The sequence below is a fragment of the Chrysochloris asiatica genome, unplaced genomic scaffold, assembly GCF_000296735.1.
Source record: "Chrysochloris asiatica unplaced genomic scaffold, ChrAsi1.0 scaffold00060, whole genome shotgun sequence".
Lineage (NCBI taxonomy): Eukaryota > Metazoa > Chordata > Mammalia > Afrosoricida > Chrysochloridae > Chrysochloris > Chrysochloris asiatica.
Genome location: NW_006408578.1, coordinates 9,542,450 through 9,563,603, shown reverse-complemented (window position 1 = coordinate 9,563,603; position 21,154 = coordinate 9,542,450). Strand labels below are relative to the sequence as shown.

Here is a 21,154-nt window from a genome sequence, read left to right as displayed (position 1 = left end):
AAGAGGTCTTTTGTAGCAGATTCATCAAATGTAATATGTCATTTGATTTCTTGTCTGCTGCTTCCATGAGCATTGATTATAAACTCGAGAAAAATGAAATCCTTTACAACTTCAATCTTCTCTAGAACCAAATCAGACAAGATTTTGTTGTGACCCATGGACTAATGTTTGGAATTAGACTCTCGGGTCTTTTTTCCTAGTGTGTCTTAGTCTGAAAGCTCCATCGAAACTTGTCCACTGTGGGGGATCCCGTAGGTATTTGAAATACTAGGGACCTAGCTTCCAGCATCATGGCCACACACAAGTCACCACAGTACAACAACTAACAGACAGGTAGTGTTATGCATATCTAGAGAAAGCAAAATTAATATTAAAACTTGAATGTAATTTGATGTAAAGGCACAAGACGATTCATTGATGCTGTTTATAAAGTGTGTTGCTATCTTGATATATTTTACGTACCTGTAGAGTCCCTTTGCCTCTCAGAATCAAGAGAGAACTAGTTATATTAAACATAACAGAGGTGGAAGTTACTCTTGCTCCTGGCATCTAACAGCACTCTGTATACTCACTGAATCATTACCGTATCCCTATGAGTTAGATGAGAAGAGTTGGTGGAGCTGTAAGATAAGCACAAGACCACTGACTACAAGGTCAGCAGTTCACAGCCACTGGACACTCTGTGGGAGAAAGATGAGGCTGTCTGCTCCTGTCATGATTCACAGGCTCACTCTGAGTCAGAATCCACTCAGTGGCTGTTTGCTTGGAGTTGTGATTTTTTAATGAGTTGAATACTGCCATTGTTCCTCAGGAAACGAAGGCACAAAGAGGGTACAATGTTAAGACATTAGTAATTGATTTAGCCAGGATTTGAACCCAAGTAATCAATTGCATAGCTTGTGCTTATAACCACTAACCTAAGCTATATTTCTAGATTATAATGTCTCCGAGGGACAACCCACAAAAGTAGAGAAGAATAAAACCACCTCAAACCAATAGCAGTCATAAATTGAACCTACTATTTTGTATAATTACAGCTACTCCATATGAAGTATGATATAATATGGTTTGCTCAGTTCGTGGTTGTAAATGTTTAGTTCATTAAACAATGCCTTTCAACTTTGAGGCTCGATGATGCTGTTTTTGTTCTCGAAGAGAAATGATGCATGTTGATTTGATAACAGTACTTGTTCTATAAAAGCTGTATCCAAATACAATGAGGAAGTCATTTAAAAGCATACTTATTCAAAACAAGCTATATAAAGCATAAAAAGATCTAGTTGACTCCAAGTCTTCTTTACTTAGTAACTGCTGTTGTTAAATGCCATTGAGCATGTTTTGACTCTTAGTGACCCTGTATTGGTTTTCCAAGGAGTGGTTGGTGAGTTTGAACCAATGCCCTTACAGTTCAAGCTGACTTTGCAATCCAGGGCTTATCCTATAGTGCCCCACCAAGGCTCCTGAACATCTTTAATTCTCACGGCGTAATTCCTCACCAGCTTCTCTGCCAAGCCCAAATCCAATGCTGTTCCCAGTAATTTTGTTGTTGTTTAGTGCCTTGAGTCAGTTCTAACTCACAGAAACATTGTGTAGGGTTTCTGAGGAGCAGCTGGTGGGTTTGAACTGATGACCTTGTGGTTCATAGTCCAGTGCTGATACCAGTGTGCCACATCAGAAGTCCGTTCATAATATTGGGCTTATAATAAACGTCCAATGAAAGAAATTTCCTGGTTTGGTGTAGAGTTTGTTAATGTTGGCTCCATTCTGTCCTTTCTACCTACTTCTATACTAAGCAAAACTTCCTATCCCCTGGTCCTTGGGGAATTAGTATCCTCTCTTGAAGCTTCCTCCCTAGGATGCAGCTCCTACACTATTTCTCCAGTTTACTAAAGATTAGGCTACTGAATCTGGGGAGCTTCATCATTGTGCAAAGCAAAAGGCAGTAATGAAAGGCTTGAATCTAATTTCATAGTTAGCAGCTGAGTAATCACAACCCATCTGTCAGTTTGTTGTAGTCTGTTGCTTGTGCTTTGCTATGATGCTAAAAGCTATGCCACGAGTATTTCAAATAACAGCAAAGTCACCCAAGGTGAACAGGCTTTAGTGCAGATTCTATAGTAAGAATAAGGAGAAAGGCCTGAAGATCTACTTTTAAAAACTACCCAATGGAAACCCTCTGGATCATAGCAGAATATTGTTCTATACGGTGCTGGCAGATGAGCTCCCTAGGTTGGAAAGCACTACACAATGGTCACACCATAAATTCAGATAGAGCAAAGATCATGAGGATGACACATCACATGATCGCCATGAGTTGGAACCAACGTGATGGCAACTAACAACAAGCTGGGTCAACTTTGACGTGTCACTCAATCCCCCTGATGTTTCTACATCAGCAAGAGAGGTGTGTCCATGATAGCAGACTAACAGCCCTGATGAAACTGCTTTGATGGAAATCATTTTCTCTGCTGTTTTGTTTTGTTTACCCCTTGCATTCTGCCCATAGTAAGCAGGTACAGCATCCATAACGAAAGAACTAATAGATCGTTCTCTACCAGATCCCATGGTTACAGAACTTCCTAAAACAAAGTTCTAGACTTGCCCAGGCTGGCCTACCCCATGGACTCCTAAATCCTGCCTACAATCTGATGTCTAAGTTTGAATCAGTACTGGCACAGGAATTGGAAGCTAGGCTCCATCTCACAAAGTGGTATGAAATACAGGTGACTTGATGTGATGTTCTCTGGGGTTACATTTTTTCCTACATTACTGTCATCTAATACTGCAATTGAAGTTTAAAGCATTGTCATAAAAATTAAATTCTACTCTCATGGACTTTTTTTTTTTTCTTTCCCATCCAACAGCCAGCCACCACTAAAACCTCTAACATAACCCTCCAGACAAATATTGATGGTTGTGCTGAAATACATGAGAGCAAACAGGCTCCAAGATGGGTGGACCATTTCCTTACTAGAGCCACACTACATTATGAGCTGGCAGCAATTAGGTCAGACACAGCCAACACCTGGAAAAATCACAGAAACATCCAAATTCTGTCATCCATGGCAGAAAAGCAAAGACTGGAATTGTATCTCCTCCATGCTGCACATTCAAACAGTGAACCGTTGGACAAAGGCAGAGCAACTATCATTCTGCTTGTGAGTCCACCATTGGAGAGCTTGCTCATCAGGATGTGACAACGATGTGGCAATAAGACCGACCTGCAAATCCCTTTCTCCAATACTATGATGTTTATAAAATTGCCTTAATATATACCAGATCAACTCCTGGATTTATTCCATGAATGCAACCAAAATGCCACTCTCTGAATCCAATGGCAGTGTCAAATCTCCACCAGAAAAAAACTGGAATTTTCCCAACCCTCGGATGCAGGGGCCAATCTGATCAAATGACAGCAATTTGGTCCAGGATTTGTCAGCAGTCTGGATGAAAAACAAATTCTTCAATTTTTTAATGATAATCTACAGAGGGTAAAATGACAGAAAAGTGATAGAGCAAAATACTGCAACTGCAAAAACTACTTGCTGAGCAATTGTAGTGTATCATCCTCAGTGACCCTGTGCATTACCAAAAAAATGACAGTGCATTTGTTGTTGTTGTGAAGTGCCATCAAGTCGGTGCCGACTCATAGCGACCCTATAGGGTTAACAAGGAGCAATTGGTGAGTTTGAACCATCAACCTTGTGGTTCAAACTGACCTTTTGGTCCAGTGCATTATCCTGCAGCACTACACCAGAACTCCATAGCATAGCATCTACCTTTAAGGAAGGTGTACTCCTAGAGGTGGCTTAGAGGGAAGCATATTAATGAACTTGGAGGTTAAGAAACTTAGGTGTGAATCCCAGCTCTGACTTACTTGCTTATGTCTCAAGACAAATTATTTAAACTCCCAAGCCTCAGTTTCTTCATTCACATAATGTGTAAAGAACATACACTTTAGTAGACAGAAAAGGGAACGTTGGTTAGCTATGTGAATTAAAAATAAAATGGAGTTAAATGAATCCAAATGGATTAAAATACTAAATGTAAACAGTAAATTAACATTTAATATTTAAGTATTTAGTACATTTAGTATTTTACAAGAAGATGAGGAGCTTTTTTAAAGCATAGCTAAATAAAACAAAAACTGAAAGGAAAAGTGATAGCTTTGATAGTATTGCATTTAAGGATTTCAGTTGAACAAAGTCAACAAAAGGAAAAAAAAATAGCAGGCAGAAAAAAAATTGAGAAACAGTATTGACAAAATCTAAAATCAACAATCTAAAATAAATGTAGTTTGTTAGAAATGTCTACAAATTAATAACAACAAAAAAAATGACAGAAAACTCAATAGCTAATAGGAAAAGTCTGTGAACAAGCTGTTGTTCACCAGAAGGAGAAACCCAAATGGCAGTAGGCACACGGCAAAACATTGAAACTTAGTTGTAATTACAAAAATCCGTTTCCACTCGAACTTGATCATATTGGCAAATATTAGAAAATTGGAAATGCCACATGTTTGAGGGTCTGTGGAAAGACAAGCTCCTTCAGCACTGTTGATGGGTATGTCTTATGCAGTTGCTCAGAGACTACTTTGCTTTGTTTTCCCTTGCATCCTATCCATAGTATGTGTCACATAAAGAACAATTGTAGTTTGTGACCCAGCATTCTCACATTAGATATATTCCTCGGAGAAATTCCCCACATGTAACCAGAAAGGAACATGATCACTTCAATGTTATTGATGATAATGGGATTGGAGGTAGTCTAACTCTCCAAAAAGGAAAGTACACTATTAAACCAAGTTCATATATTAAAATCAATCAGAAAGATGTACACATATCAACCTGCTATTGTTGTTGTTATTAAGTGCCTTCAAGCACTTGTATAAGGTTTCTGGGGCTTTAAATATTTAAAAGTATGCAAAGGAGCTCTGGTAGCATAGTGATTATGAATCGGGCTGCTAACCTCAAGGTCAGCAGTTGGAAACTATTAGTGGTTCCATGGGAGAAAGATGAGGCTTTCTGCTCCCGTAAAGATTTACAGCCTTGGAAAGCCTGTACAGGGTCACTATGAGTTGGTGAGTCGGAACCAAATGTTTGCAAGAGCAAAAAGCTTCATCTTTCTCGTGTGGAGCGGCTGATAGGTTTGAATTGCCAACCTTGTGGTTCTCAGTCTAGTGCTTACCCTATGGAGCTACTGCCCTCTTCACACATTAAGGGGAGATACAAAGGCATGTTAACTGCTGTAGAATTGACCCCTGACTCATGGTGACCCTGAGCACAGTGGAACAAAAGACTACCCAGTCCCAAGTCATCCCCATGATCTGTTTCGGATTGCACCATTATGTTATATAGGATTTTCATTGGCTGATTTTGGGGAATAAATTGCCAGGTATATTTTCCTAGTCTATCTAGTCAGCTCTGCTAAATTCTGTTCTTAATCATAGCAACATGCAAGCCTCCACTGACAGATGACTTGTGAATATGCATGAGGTGCAATAGCTGGCAATCCAATCTGGGTCTCCCATGTGGAAGATGAGAATTCTTCCATGGAGTCTTCATGGCCTCCATAAAGGCATTAGGCTGAGTAAATTATGCAAGGAAAAGAATTATATTTACAACTTAATACAATTTATGAAAATCCATATAAAAAATAGTACATTCTTTTTTACACACACCAATTTAGGGACCCATAGCAAATGCACTACAGTGATTCAAAAACAGTTTTATTCATATTTATTTCTCCAGAATCTAACACAATGGTAGGTGGTTGTATCTCATCAAGTCGGTTCTAACTCATAGTAACACTGTATAGGATTTCTAAGGCTGTAAATCTTTATGGGAGCAGAAAGCCTCATCTTTCTCCTGTGGGGTGGCTGGTGAATTTGAACTACTTATCTTTCAGTTAGCAGTCCAACTTGTAACCCACTAAGCTGCCAGGACTCCCAACACAAGTTTTGGAACCAAACAAATGTTCAATGAGTGTATCAAAGATTCAATGAAGAGGACCAAGAGGGAAAATAATGAAAGATTCTAAACTTTTGAACAGATATATTGTTGTTGTTAAGTACTGTGCAGTCGGTTCCGACTCATAGTGACTCTGCACAGGGTTTCCGAGGCTGCAAGTCTTTACAGGAACAGAAATCCTCATTTTTCTCCCATGGAATAGCTGGTAGTTTCGAACTGCTGACCTTGAGGTTAGAAACCTGATTCGTAACCACTATGCTACCAGAGCTCCTTGAACAGATATAATGACAGGCAACTTACAAAAATATCCAGATTAGGATACAGATCTGAATGATTGGGAAGGACAGTGAATTCTGGTCAGTACCTATTGACTTCGGAATACTAATGATGAAGTAGAAGGACATATAGGCCTACAACTCAGGAGTTATTTCTATTGGGTCTCAGCTTCCAGTAGATGATAGTTTTAGAAACTAAAGGAAAAAAATGAAACAGTAGGTAGAAGGTCAATGGGAGTGCTGTGACTCAGATAAGCACTGGACTGCCAATCAAAAGGTCTGTGGTTCCAGCCCACCAGCTGTTCTGCAAGATAAAGAAGCTTTATGCTCCAACAAACATTTACAGCCTCTTAAATCCTATACAATGGAGTCTTGGTATGGCGCTGTGGGTTAAAGTGCTGGACTGAAAGTCAGTTTGAACAGCAAAGTCAGCTGTTCAGTCTGAATTGACTCGATGGCATTTAACAACAACATAAAGGCAATGGAATCAAATAACGCAGGTATATTTTTTAATTGTTACTTTATTGTGGTTACTGTTTGCTGTTGTCAAGTCACTTCCCACTCATAGAGACCCTAGGCACAGTAGAAGGAAACACTGCCTGGTCCTACACCAACCTCACAATTGTTATATTTTAGACCACTGTTGCTACCTCTGAGCTATTCCATCTTGTCAGGGATCTTCCTCTTTCACACTGACCCTCCACTTTGCTAAGCATGATGTTCTTCCCCAAGGACAAATCCATCCTGAGAACATGCCCAAAGTGAGAGAGATGAAGTGTCACCATCCTCACATCTAAGGAACAGTCTGGCAGCACTTCTTCCAAGACAGATGTGCTTGTTCTTGTAGCGTCCATAGTACTTTCAATATTCTTTGCCAGCATCATAATTCAAATGCATTAATTCTTCTACAGTCTTCCTTATTCATTGTCTAACTTTCACATGCATAATGAAGCTATTGAAAATACAATGGTTTGGGTCAGGGGCACTTTAGTCCTCAAACCAACATCTTTGCTCTTTAAACTTTAAAAAGGTCTTTTTTACGGCAGATTTGCCTAATGCAGTATGTCATTTGCTTTCTTGAATACTGCTTCCATGAATGCAGATTGTGGATCCAAGCAAAATGAAACCATTTTGACAACTTCAGTCTTTTCTTCATGTATCCTGTTGCTACTGAATAGTCTATTTGTAAGGATTTTTGTTTTCTTTACATTGAAGTATAAACCATAGTCTTTGGCATTCAAAGACTGTGTTTCAAGTATTTCAAGTCCTTTTCACTTCGAGCAGGCAAAATTGTCAACTGTATATCACAGGTTGTCAATGTCTTCGTATAATCCAGGTTCTCAGATTATGTGCTCAACATACAGATTAAATAAATCCAGTGAACAGATGTTCATCTGATGTACACCATTCCTCATTTTGAACCATTAATTATCTTCTTGTTCTATTTGAATGATTGTCTCCTGGTCTTTTGCACAGGTTCCTCAGGAGCACAATGAAATGTTATGGAAAGAACAAACTTAATCCATAGTTTGTTATGGTCAAAACAGTCAAATGCTTCTATAGCCAGTAAATAGTCAATAAAACACAAGTAAATACCTTTCTGCTATTCTCTGCGTTTAGCCAAGATCCATCATCTGGCATTAGTAATGATACTCCTTGTTCCATGATCTCGTCTGAATGCAGCTTGAATTTCTGGCAGCTCACTGTCAAGGTACTGCTATAAAAGTTGTTGAATTATCTTCAGCAAAATTTTATTTGCATGTGATATTGATGATATTGTTCCATGATTTCCGCATTATGTTGTGTCCTCTTTCTTTGGAATGGGCACAAAGATGGCTCTCTTCCAATTGGCTGGCCAGGTAGCTGTCTTCCAGATTTTGAGGCATAGGCTAGTGAGCGCCTCCAGCATTGTGTCAATTTGTGGAAACATTTAAATTTGTATTCTGACAATTCCTGGAGGCTTGTTTTGTTTTGTTTTTCCCAATGCCTTCAGTGTATCTTGGGCTTCTTCCTTGAATGCCATCAGTTCTTGATCATATGGTACCTCTTGAAATGACTGAAAATCAACCAATGCTTTTTGGTACAGTGACTCTGTATATTCCATCTATTTTCTTTTGATATTTCCTTCATCATTCAATATTTTAACCACGTTGTTGTTTTTGTATGCTGTTGAGTCAGGTCCAACTCATAGCAACCTTGTATTGGGTTTCTAAAAATGGCTGGTAGGTTTGAACCACTGACCTTGGTGTTAGCAATCTAGTGCTTATCCTACAGCACCATGCCAGGGCTCATATTTTCCTTCAGTATTGCAACCCAAGACTTGATTTTTTTCTTCAGCTCTTTCAGCTTGAGAAATGCCAAGTGTGTTCTTTCCATTTGGTTTTCTAATTCCAGGTCTTTGAACATTTCATTGTATTATTTTCTGGTGCTTTATTGAGCTGTTCTTGAAATTTTTCTGTTCAGTTCTTTTACTTCCTCATTTCTCCTAGTTGCTTTGGCCTCTCTAAAGTCAAGAGCATCTCAGAGTCTCTTCTGACAACGATTTTGGTCTTTTTAATGACTGGTCTGCTTTCTTCATGGATGATGTTTTTCATGCCATCCCACAACTTTTCTGGTCATTAGTCTTAGTATAACGTGCCAAATTTGTTCTTGAAAAGGTCTCTAAATTCAGGTGGGATATGCACAAGGTCATATTTTAGCTCTTGTGGACTTGTTTTAATTTTCTTCAGCTTTATCCTGAATTTGCGTATGAGCAGTTGGTGGTTTGTTCCACCGCTGATCCCTAGTCTTGTTTTAGCTGAAGATCTTGAACTTCTCGATCATCTCTTCCCACAGATGTAGTCAATTTGATTCCTGTGTATTCTAACTCATGAGGTCCACGTGTATAATCTCTGCATATGTTGTTGAAATAAGGTATTTGCAATGTATAAGTCAGATTGTCTTGCACAATTCTATCACATGATCTCCAGCATCATTTCTACTACCAAGACCATATTTTCCAAGTACCTACCGATCTTTCCTTTTTGTTTTCAACTTCCACATTCCAATCACCAGCAATTATCAATGCATCTTGATTCCATGTTTGATCAATTTCAGACTGAAGAAGTTGGTAGAATTCTTCATTTTTATCATCACTGGCTTTAGTAGTTGATGTGTAAATTTGAATAATAGTGATATTTACTGGTCATTCTTGTAGGTGTACAGATAATATATTCTATCACAGATAGCACTGTACTTCAAGATATATCTTGAAATGCGTTCTTTGACAATAAATGTGACGCCATTCGTCTTCAATGTAACATTCCTGGAATAGTAAAACATATGACTGACTGAATCAAAATGCCTAACAGCAGTCCATTTCAGCTCATTAATGCCTAGGATATCGGTCTTTATGTCTCCATTTCATTTATTCATAACTTTCAAATTTTCTAGATTCATAATTAAGTACATTTCACATTCTGATTATTAGGGGATGTTTGCAGGTAGTTCTTTTCATTTTGAGTTGTGCTCCCTCTGCAAATGAAAGTCCCCAAAACTTTACTCCATTCACATCATTAAGGTCAAGCCTACTTTGAGGAGGCAGCTTTTTCCTAGTCACATTTTGGGGGCCTTCCAGCCTGAGGGGCTCATGTACTAACAATGCGCTGCTGCTGTTCATAAGCTTTTAAGTGACCAACCGTCACTTAAAATGGTCTGCATCTCCTGTTACTAGTCCATAAGCTTAAACCACTGTGAGACAAGCTTCCAGCATCAGAGCAACACGCAACCACCACAGTATGAAAAATCGAGAGACAAGTAGTGATTACTTATTATTTTTTTTTTTTACTAAAATAGTACATTAATTATATGATTTGATTTCCAAAACAATCTCCATAAACAAGTATTTGTAGTGGACTATCCATTAGAAGAGCAGGTAAACAGCTTTTAATTTGGGAAAGTTTCTCTACATCGTTACTTCAGTATCCTATTCTGTAAAAATTAGTTTCTAAGAAAAATTTTGCCTTAAAATTCTCTGAATTTTTCATCTTGGTTTCAAGATAGAAGACAACGGTGTCTGCTTAAAGGTGAAGAAGAACCAGTCAATAGTGAAAAGGGGAGCACTGAATAATATCTATGAATGGAGTGGGGGACAGGAACACACGGTAGCAGTAGTTTCATATGGCTAAATTAAATCTCAAGACAAATCCCAACAGAAGCTAAACTAACTTTTTTTCAAACTATTTACCCTACCAAGTACTTACTTTAATAATAAACAAGTGAAGAGCAAAACTGACAAATTTGGGGGGAGAAATACAAAGAAAGAGAGCGCAAAAAAGTCAGAAAGCAAATAAAATCTAAGAATCAATAATCCTTCTCCCCAAATTCATAGACTACATTATCTAGAGGAGATTCCTGAGGTCTAACAACTTTAATTTGAAGTATCCTGAGAACTCCCGTTCTTAAATTATTCTCTCGGTTATAATCTGCTATGGCCAGATTCAGGAAAGTACCCAAGATAAGAATAAATATAAGATTCGCTACAATTGAGCCTCGTTCCTCTGTTCTAGCTCACAGAGTGCAACAAATGTTTCTCCCCAAGTGGCAAAAAGACAAAAAATACAAACAACTTGTCCACATGTGCTCTTGTAAGAGCAACCACATTTTTGAAAGGCTCAGTTGAACTCTGCACTTCTCCTCACCAGGTTTAGGACAGGGACTGACTCAGCAAGTCAAAGGACTAACATTTGGAATTTATGACTACAATGCTATGTGTTGGGTTCAAGTATTAAACTAGTCATCTTTTACTTTTGTTTATGATGAAAATACACAACATAGTGTTTCAGCATTGGGCTTCACAGTGAACATTTACCAGATGTGTGATTGTGACCATATTCATTAATTTAGGTGTTTTTGTTTCCTCACCTGTAAAATGGTTTAAACTTACCAGCTGCTCCTTGGAAGCTCTATACAGTGCTGCTATGAGCTGGAACTGGCTCAATGGCACTTAACAGCAGCAAGCATGTATATCGGACTTAAAAAACAAACTTCTCCTGGCCAAACTGTAGCCCACAGTTCTACACAGAGATGACAGAAAAACATCCTAGCGAAAAATGTTGAGTCAGAACCAACTTGATAGCATTTCACAGCAATAACAACCACCATGTAAAGAAAAGCTGTAATTTCATTGATATCTTTCTTCTTTCTTTCTCTCTTCCCTTCTCTTTCTCTCCTTTCTTTCTTTCTCTCTTTGTCTCTTTCTCTCTTCCAACATATGACATCCTTCCAGCTAGTGGCCCACCCTTCCCTGCCCTCCCATTCTAGTAACCATCAAGGAATGTCCCTTTCGGTGTGAAACCTTTTCTTTGGAATTTTACAACAGTGCTCTAATATACTATTTGTCCTTTAGTGACTGACTTATTTCACTCAGCATAATGTCCTCAAACTTCATCCAGGTTATAAGGTGTTTTGCAGATTCGTCATTGTTCTTTAAATGGTGTGGACTATTCCATTCCCAGGATGAACTGTAGTGCAACCTGAGCAGGGTTGTCGGTGGGAAGAGACCAAGGCTGGAGGTGTCTGTTAGAACTTGGGCACATGAACTCGGACTAAGGGACTAAGAGTGCTCTTTCGGAATTGGGAGTTGTAGGTTTACTTTTCCCTAAATGCACTCTAACTGTTGTTGTTGTTAAGTGCCATCGAGTCGATTCTGACCCATAGCGACCCTGTATAGGGTTTCCAAGGAGCAGCTGGTGCGCTTGAACCACCGACCTTGCAGTTCAAATGACTTTACAGTCTGATGCATTAGCCCACAGCGCCACACCAGGACTCCTAAATGCACTCTAATTACAATCTAGTAAAAAGATGTGTAACATTTACGGCATGTTTGCTACCACAGGCATAGGTGTTTTTAGGTTCTTTCACAGATGGGGAACCTGAGGCCCAAGTAGTCTGGTTCTTGCACATGTGCTCAAACAATGGTGTGTATGGCTCTTTCAAAATAGGATACAATGGCATCTTTAAAATGATATGGAAGCTAGAGATGGACTAGGCTTTGTGAAATGATTATAGCTGAATAAAATGATCAACAGCTGACATTTCTGGAGATTTTATTACATGCCTTAAGAGTCTCTGGGTGGTTCAACTAGCCCAAACATTTGAACCTATCTGGAGGTGCTTTGCAAGAGAGGCCTGGCAGTCTGCCCCAAAACCCCTTGGGGGCAGTTCTACTCTGCACACATAGTGCCACCATGATCTGAATAGAATGGACTGGGAGACAACTAACAACAATGATGTGCCATCCACTGCTAAGCCCTTCAGGCCCAGTATCTTCATACCCTAGTAACCATGCTCTGGGGGCAGGGGTGGTTATCCCCATTTCACAGACAGCTCGAATACATTGCACTTGACCCACATCATACCTAGTAAGAGGATAAACGGAGATTCATTGGGGCTTGTCTGAATCTGGAGATCTAGAGCCTAACCACTATCTTATGCTGCCTCTACTTGGTGACCGGCTGAAGAGTTTTCACAGTGGATTTTAGTCTGGGTGGCCAGGGAGCTGTAGTTTAGTTCGTACCTTCTTTCATGGTCATCACAAGCTTTTTCATATCCCCAGATTGGTTCTGAGAGCTGAAGGGTGCTGCTGATTTGCTTCTGAAAGTACACTGGAAGATTTTTATAGATAGGGAAGAGATGTGATAGGAGTCTGTTGCACAGATTCTAGTATTTTGTTTTCTCACATCTCTCTGTGCAGTCACCTTTTGGGATGAGTGAGGCTTGTCCATTCATGATGGCACATTTTTCATCTATACATTTTAACTGGTTTCTCCCTTTCACAAGGAGGGTTGATTCTATAGGATGGCGTGTGGTTGGTGTAGGGCAGAGAGAGACATTGGACAGAAGGATCAAGGTGTCACGTTACCTTTGAGTATTTAGGATTATATCTCATAGTTATTACATTTATAAAACATGGACTAGATGACTTCAAGCTCAAGATTCAGAATCTAAAATGTCTTCCTGGAAGGAAGAACAGAAAAAAGGAAGGGACAAACTGTGAGGGAAAAATCATGTTCCGTTAGGTTTGCTAAGCCTCAAGATCTGTCTTATTTGCTGTATGTTTCCTGCTCTCCTAGATCTCAAAGGCAGGTGCCATTTCTGGTCCAGGGTGAACGAACAGTTCATTCCTCACTCAATTAATTACTCAGCTGTAACCTTTAAACTCTACTGTTATATATCAGGCACCATATTAGATGAGCAAAATTGATGTGATTCCCACCTTCATGGAGGAAATTGACAGGATACAAATCATCATACACATGTTTAATTGCAAGTGATGATACATGCCATGCAGGTAAAGTGTTGAATGAAGATTATAATGAGGGCTGTGATATAGGTAGAAACCTTGTCTAGGGAGTGTTTTTGAATTGACAACAGTGAGATTTTGCACAATGACAGTTTTTCATTCTGAGACAGTAAGTGAGTGGAAGAAAGATGAGAATTTCTGCTTCTGCAATGATTTTAAAAAGCCTCAGAAACCTTATACAGGGTTGTTCTGAGGTGGAACTGACCGGAAGGCACTTAACAACAATAACAAGGAAGTATTCCATTGAGTGTAGGTACCGAAGTTTGTTCATCTTCTCTTTTATTGATGGGCTTTTACGTTTTCCCACCATTTTTTTATGGTAAGCAGTGCTACAATGAACATGGGAATACAGGTATCTATTTCTGTCACGAATCTTATTTTTCTAGGATATATAGCAAGCAGAGGGATTGCTGGATCGAATCGTTTTTCCGTTTCCAACTTTTGAAGTACAATATGCTTTTCTACAGTGATTGAACCATTTCACAGTTCCACCAGGAGTGTAGGAAAGTTCCAGGATCAGCACGCCCTCATCAGCATTTGTTGTTTTCTGGTTCTTTTTAGGGTTGTTATTAATGCTAGGGTAAAATATCTCACTGTTGTTTTGATTTGCATTTCTCTAATGGCTAATAATCAGAAACATTTCTTCATATGTTTGTTAGTCACCTGAATGTCTTCTTTGAAATGAAATGAAATGTCTGCTCATGTCCTCTGCTCATTTTAAAATTAAGATATATGACATTTTCTATAAATTTTGGACATTAATACCTTGTGTGAGATGTCATTACCCCAGCTTTTTTTTTTACCCTTTTGGTGAAAGCTTTTGATGCACTTAAGTGTCCAGTTTTGAGGAGGTCCCAGCCATCCACTTTGCTTTCTGCTGTTTGCGTGTTTTCAGTTATATTTGAAAACATAGCTGTATATTTATGTCATGTACTAGGGCCCCTATGTTTGTCCCTGTGTTTCCATTGATTATCTTTTTAGTTCTAGGTTTTACATTTACTTATCCATCTTGGCTTCATTTTTGTATATGGTGTGAGGTCTTGAGGTGGCATTGTAGGATAAACCCTAAACTGTTAGCAACAAGGTCTGCAGTTCAAACCCACCAGCCACTCCTTGGAAACCTTATACAGAGTGGCTGTGAGTCAGAATCAACTCGATAGCACTCAACAATGATAACAACTTGGGTCATGTTTCATTCGTCTGCAAGCGGATATCCAGTTTTGCCAGTACCAGTTGTCAAAGAGATGATCCCTTCCCCACTTAATGTGTTTGAGCACTTTATCAAAGATCAGATGTCCATATGTCGATGGATTTACTTCTGGATTTTCAATCCTGTATGATTGGTCTATGTGTTTGTCATTGTACCAGGATTTAGAGCTGTTTTGGCTGTTGTAGCTGTGTAGTAGGTTTTCAGATCAGGAAATGAGAGGTCTCTTTGTTCTTCTGTAGTAGTTCTTTGCTTATCTGGAATCTCTTTACTTTCCATATAAAGTTGATGGTAGTTTTTTCCCATCAGATTGATGCTGAAATCTGTATTGGGATTATGTTATCTATTGATCACCTTGGGTAGTATTGACATTTTCATAATGTTGAGTCTTCATACCTATGAACATGGTACATTCTTCCATTAATGTAGTTCTCTTTTGGTTTCTTGTAGTAGTGTTTTGTATTTTTCTGTGTATAGGTGTGTTTTTTCTGGTTAAATTTATTCCTAAGTATTTTATCTTTTGGGTGGCTATTGTATATGGTATTATTTTCCTGATTTCCTTTTCAGAGCTCTCTTTATTCATGTAAAGGTATCTGACTGATTTTTGTTTGCTGATCTTGTACTCTGCCACTTTACTGAATCTTTCAATGTCTTTCAGTAATGTTCTTGCTGACTCTTCAGGATTTTCTATGTGTAGGATTATAGCATCTGCAAATGGAGAGAGCATTATTTCTTCTGTGCCACTTTGATGCCTTTAATTTCCCTTTCTTGCCTTATACCTCTGGCTAAGACTTCTAGCATCATATTGAGTAGGAGTGGTGATAAAGGGCATCCTTGTTTAATTCCCATTCACAAGGCAAAAACTTTCGGTTTGTCTCCATTGTAACCAATGTATTTAATAATATTAAGGAATTTTCCTTCTTTCCTGTTTTTTTGAGTACTTTTATCAGTAATGGTTGTTGGATTTTGTCAAATACATTTTGGATCATGTTGTTCCTTTCCTATGTTTTATTTATGTGCTAGATCATGTTGATTTTTGTTTCTAGTATTGAATCCTTGCAAAGCTAGTATGAATCCCACTAGTGATGATGTATGATGTTTTTCAATATGTTGAAAATGTTGGCTAGGATTTTGTTGAGAGTTTTTATATCAATGTGCAAGAGGGATAATGATCCATTATTTTCTTTTTTAATGATGTCTTTGCCTGGTATTGGTATCAAGGTGAAAATCACTTCATAAAATTAATTTGGGCATTTTTTATCATTGCAGTTAGGGTTTGTTTGTTTTCTCCTTAGTATGAGCACAGGCTAAATTCTTTCTTAAATTTTTTAGTTGCTTATGAGATGAATGTGGATGTCTTAATGTAATGTGTTACTCACTGAATTTCAGGAAAAACAAGGAGACATAGATGTATCCTAACCTGGCAGGGCTCAAGGACAGGAATCAGTTTTGGAAGTTCAAAGCCCACATCAGATTCTGGTTTCATTCTATACCTACCAAACCATCTCAGGGAAGCTTCCCACTGAGGTCTGTGGGGCCCATGGGTTAGACTAGTGGGAAGAGGAGAGTGATCCTAGGGCAGAATCTTGTAAGTAGTGTGGGATTTTCATAAAAGGGAATGAAAATGAATGCTGTAACGATTGATGAAGGAGATTTTCTCAGAAAGAAGGAAGTACAGATTTTATGACCAAAGTCAAGGATAGTAAGTGAGGTATAGTCATGTGGGACTGTCCTGTGGAGGTTTAATTTAAAGTCTGGTTCTTTTCCCTTGAATTTTGAGAGCAGTTTTATTTAGCATTAAAGTGCTAATTTTCTTACATTGTATTGTATTTAGTTATCACACTTTATTACATCTAGTATACCTGTTAAGCTTCTGTGATTATATTATGGGGAATTTATGAAAGGCAAGTAAAGACCAAAGGAAGTGGTCTGACCCACATCACTCATCCACTGAGACCAACATAAAAGTATGACAAACTAGAAGAGAGTGGTTCTAATGGCTTAACATTGATCATCAGCAGTATTCGGAAGGAGAATCAAAAGGAACTAAGAGACTCCAATGGGAACATAACGATCTTGGATAACTATCTTAATTGATGACAACTCAGCAACAACCCTGGTGTGGCACTATGGGCTAAAGCATCAGACTGCAAAGTCATTTGAACTGCAAGGTTAGAGGTTCAAGCTCACCAGGTGCTCCTTGGAAACCCTATACAGGGTCACTATGGGTTGGAACTGACTCAATGGCACTTAACAACAACAACAGGAACAACAGTAAAATAACAGTTGTTTCCCAAAATACACTAGAGGAAGATAGCTTTTGAGTCTATGTGTTGATGGGCCTGGATGGAGAGACTCACCATTGATTACTCTAAGACATGACTAGCATATAGACCATTTCCCCCTTGTAGTGCACACATACTCATACTTGGACATTCAAGAGTACTTCCCAAGGCTTTTGTGATTATAGAAATTCAAAAGTATTTCTATAAGAAACGCTATCACTTCCATATTTGTAATGTGGATGTTACAATGATCTTCCCTCCCACCCCCCAGATGTTATGAGGATCAACAAGGATACAGATAGGTCACTTTCAATATGCTCAGTCATCACCAGGTAAGAGACTCATTCTCAACTACAGCCCCAATACAAGCAATTTTCAAAGTAGCTCCTTAAAAACTTTATAAATTTGCAGAGAACACAGACCTTCAAGCATGACCATTGTATTAATTAATCTGAGAAGTCTTCAAAAAGTTCATGAAAAAAATTCCATTATCTTTTAATTCTATTTTTCCAGGAACTTTATTCAGCTTCCTCATATAGGCAAAGTCTGTGATTCAAACTCACCAACCTCTCCTCAGAAACCCTATACAGGGTTACTATGAATCGGAACCAACTTGATGGAACTTAACAACAACAACAACAACATACAGGCTAAGTTGTGCCATGACAACAGTTTTTAAATCTCAGTAACTTATCACAACAAAATGTATTTTTGACTCATGTACATTTGCTACAAAGCAGTTGCTCCAGGGCAACTATCCTCAAGTCTCAGTGATACAAACTGCTTTGACCTATTTGTTCTGCCATCTACACAAGCTCTCTTCTTTCCATGACAGGGCAAAGAAAGAAGAGAGCAGGTCTCACACTGGCAGTTCAATGCTTCGGACAAGAGGTGATACACATTTCTGTTCTCAACCATTTGGCCATAATAATTCAAACTCATCCAACTGCAAAGGGACTAAAGAATGGAATTTCCTGCTTACCTGAAAGGAGAGAACTGGATATAATTGCACAGGGTTAGTTTAGCAAATTGATGAATAAGCCAAATCAGATTTTTTTTTTTCTTCTGTCCATAAACAAGATGACTCTGCTTGTTCTTTGGGCAACTAGGAAGTAGAAGTTGTATCCTTGTTAAATCTTAAATTCTTCCAAAGTACTTATATAGAACCGAGTACAGTTGTATGTAGATGCTGTTTGTTGTCCGTTGCTGTTGAGTTGGTTCTGACTCATAGCTAGTGACCTTGTATAGGATTTCTGAGGAGGGGCTGGTAAGTCTGAACTGCCGACCTTGTGGTTATCAGTTTAGTGCTTACCCTACAGCATACACCAGGAGTCCATCTTTGTAGAACCAAGTATAGTTGTATAGTTAGTAATAAGTTCCTCATCACTACAAGAGGTATTAGATAAGAAAATGATGAGGAATATTAAAACTGGGATGTGATAATCTGACAAATGAAAGTTAGCACCTTTAAATCCTGAAATACATGATAGATAGATAGATAGATAGATAGACAGACAGATAGATAATTGTTGTTGTTGTTGTTAAGTGCCATGGAGCTGGTTCCAACTCATAGCCACCCTGTACGGTGTTTCCGAGGAGTAGCTGGTGAGCTTGACCCATCAAGCTTGTGGTTCAAACCGACCTTGCAGTCCAGCCCCCAGATAAATAGGTAAATAATAGATAGATAGATAGATAGATAGATAGATAGATAGATAGATAGATTAGATGACATAAAACCATAGATAGGAGGTAAATATGTAAATAGGTTGATATTTCTTCTGGTATTGTAACAAATTGAATAGAGATTAAGAATTTTGAAGACAGACTTGATTATAGTTTAGCTTTAAAAAGGACTTTCAGCTGTCAAAATTCTCCCAAAATGGAATGGGTAGCCTTGCAAAACAGAACGTGATATATCTCTGAAAGTACCCGCATAGATTCCATAACCCCTCAGCAGGAATCTGTGGAGGAGTGTCAAGTTTTAGGTAGGAAGGAATGTGGCAGAAAGGAGGACTGGAGAGTAAAGTTTAATGCCCAATGTCCTTTAATTACATTCATACAAAATTCCTGTAAAATCTCATGCTATGAGCCTTTTTTTACAAAGCACAAAAGATCATAAAATCTTAAACATCCCTATCATTGCTATTTGTTCCACATTCTATAAAGTCAGTTGCTGAACTAGAATTGAATTTAAGGCAAATATACCTGTATCTTTCTGAAAACAGAGTTAGAATATAATCGATGTCAATTGTTTGCCATCTTTTAAATTTTCCATGCACTCTCTATCTTTTCAACAAGACATACTCAGTTAACATATTATCTATGCATATTTCAAAATGTTTATAGGCCATCAAGTTTTTAAGACTTTGAAGTTCTTTCTCTTATTTGAAAAGTTAAGGGGGTAATGGCCATATGCTAAGAAACCAAATTGAATTAATGATTCTGAAATCATATAAGCCATTGCCGCCATATTACAATTTGAGTAAGACAAAACCCAAAGCAGTTTAGGTAACATAAAATGCTGAATAATCATGAAAATTAGTGGATTGTGAAATGAATGACCACCTACCGTCACCGATGAAGCTGGTCCACGACTCCAGTTTATTAAGAAGGCATAAAGTATATGAGAGTGAAAGAATTTACAATGCCTGAAGCTCAAAATACACCCACTCAATTGTTTTGTTGACGCTGTTTGCAAACTATTACAACAGAACATTATCTATTTTACTGGTCATTTGCATTTCCGCATCCAATAAATCCCTACATTGCCTCATGCCTAGTTTTGCCCTTGCGTTGTTCAAATCATGCAACTCAAATGTGGACTGATTCGTAACTGAAGTTCCTGGATATTTAAGTCTTACCACTGGAGTCATGTTCAGTTTCCAGACAGTTGGTTAAATTAATTCCACTCACCTCATTCTCCATCTCCCCAACTGCATCCATGTGATATCCATGGAGAAGTATCTCCTGCACCACACTGTGCCCATTTTCCAAAATCATACGAAACCAAAAGCAACTAGTTACACATTACGCTTTACTGGATCCCAGACAATATAAAAGAATTCTAAGACTCTGTGTCTAGAATGTAGGACAGCCTGTAAACTTGCTAAATACTGAATGAATAAAAAGAAAGAACACCTGCTCTTCAAAGTGTGCAAGGACCCTACCCCATCAGGACTACATCTGTACAGGTTAATTGTATCCGTAAGATTGCTTTCAGCTATAAGTAACAGAATGTTCATCAAGAGTATTAAACAATAAATGCATTTAATTATCTCATGGAAAAGGAGCCTTGGGATAATTAGAAGGAAATGATAAGCAGTGGTTCAACATTACAAGGTGTTGGGTTAGTTTCTCTCTCATCTTGCTTTCATCATGTAAGCCGGCTGCAGAAGTTTCCAGTATCCAATTCTTATAGCAATGACCCAAGTGGGAAATAATGAGAGGGTGACAAAAAGGGGGATTTCCTATTCCCTAACTCACATTTAAAAGTTAGGAATCTCAAGCTGGTATCTTCATATCTCTCACTAACTAGACCTGGGCTTATGACTACCCAGAGCTACATGATAGAATGGGAGAGAATGTCAACCATTTTTATTGAAAGCAGTCATGAGAAGCAGCAACACCCAGAAAAATAAGAGAGATGGATGTTGGGTAGAGTGGTAACCAACAAGTCTGCACAGCATATAAATCTGCCTTTAAACATAAGTAATTACTTTACTGTGATAGATACCAAATGACATTGTAGTTTTACTTATGTAAAGATAGATGAGGAGTAAGGTGTTGTGATGTTTTCTATCAATCTTGGAATCTAGTGGACTAAGGGTCCCAGAAAAGAGACCATTTTATAAAAAGAGATCTTCCACTGCAATCCTGTATAAAATTGCCGAGGAGCAGCTGGTGAGCTTGAACCACCGACCTTCTGGTTCAAACGGCTTTGCAGTCTGGCGCATTAACCCACAGCACCACACCAGGACTCTCTCTCTCAGATACATATATATGAATGTAGTATACGAGAGTGTATGTGTGTGTGTGTGTGTATATATATATATATATATATATATATATATATATAT

The 21,154-nt window shown here is 38.4% G+C and overlaps 1 protein-coding gene across 1 annotated transcript in view; it reads right to left on the bottom strand.

The window, feature by feature from the left end:
- Window positions 1-21,154, bottom strand: part of LOC102831105 (orofacial cleft 1 candidate gene 1 protein-like) — a 362,030-nt gene that overhangs the window by 32,494 nt on the left and 308,382 nt on the right. The window contains exon 9 of the mRNA XM_006864130.1: window positions 12,507-12,642. Coding sequence (XP_006864192.1) covers window positions 12,507-12,642 — 136 coding nt within the window. The remainder of the gene's footprint in view (window positions 1-12,506; window positions 12,643-21,154) is intronic.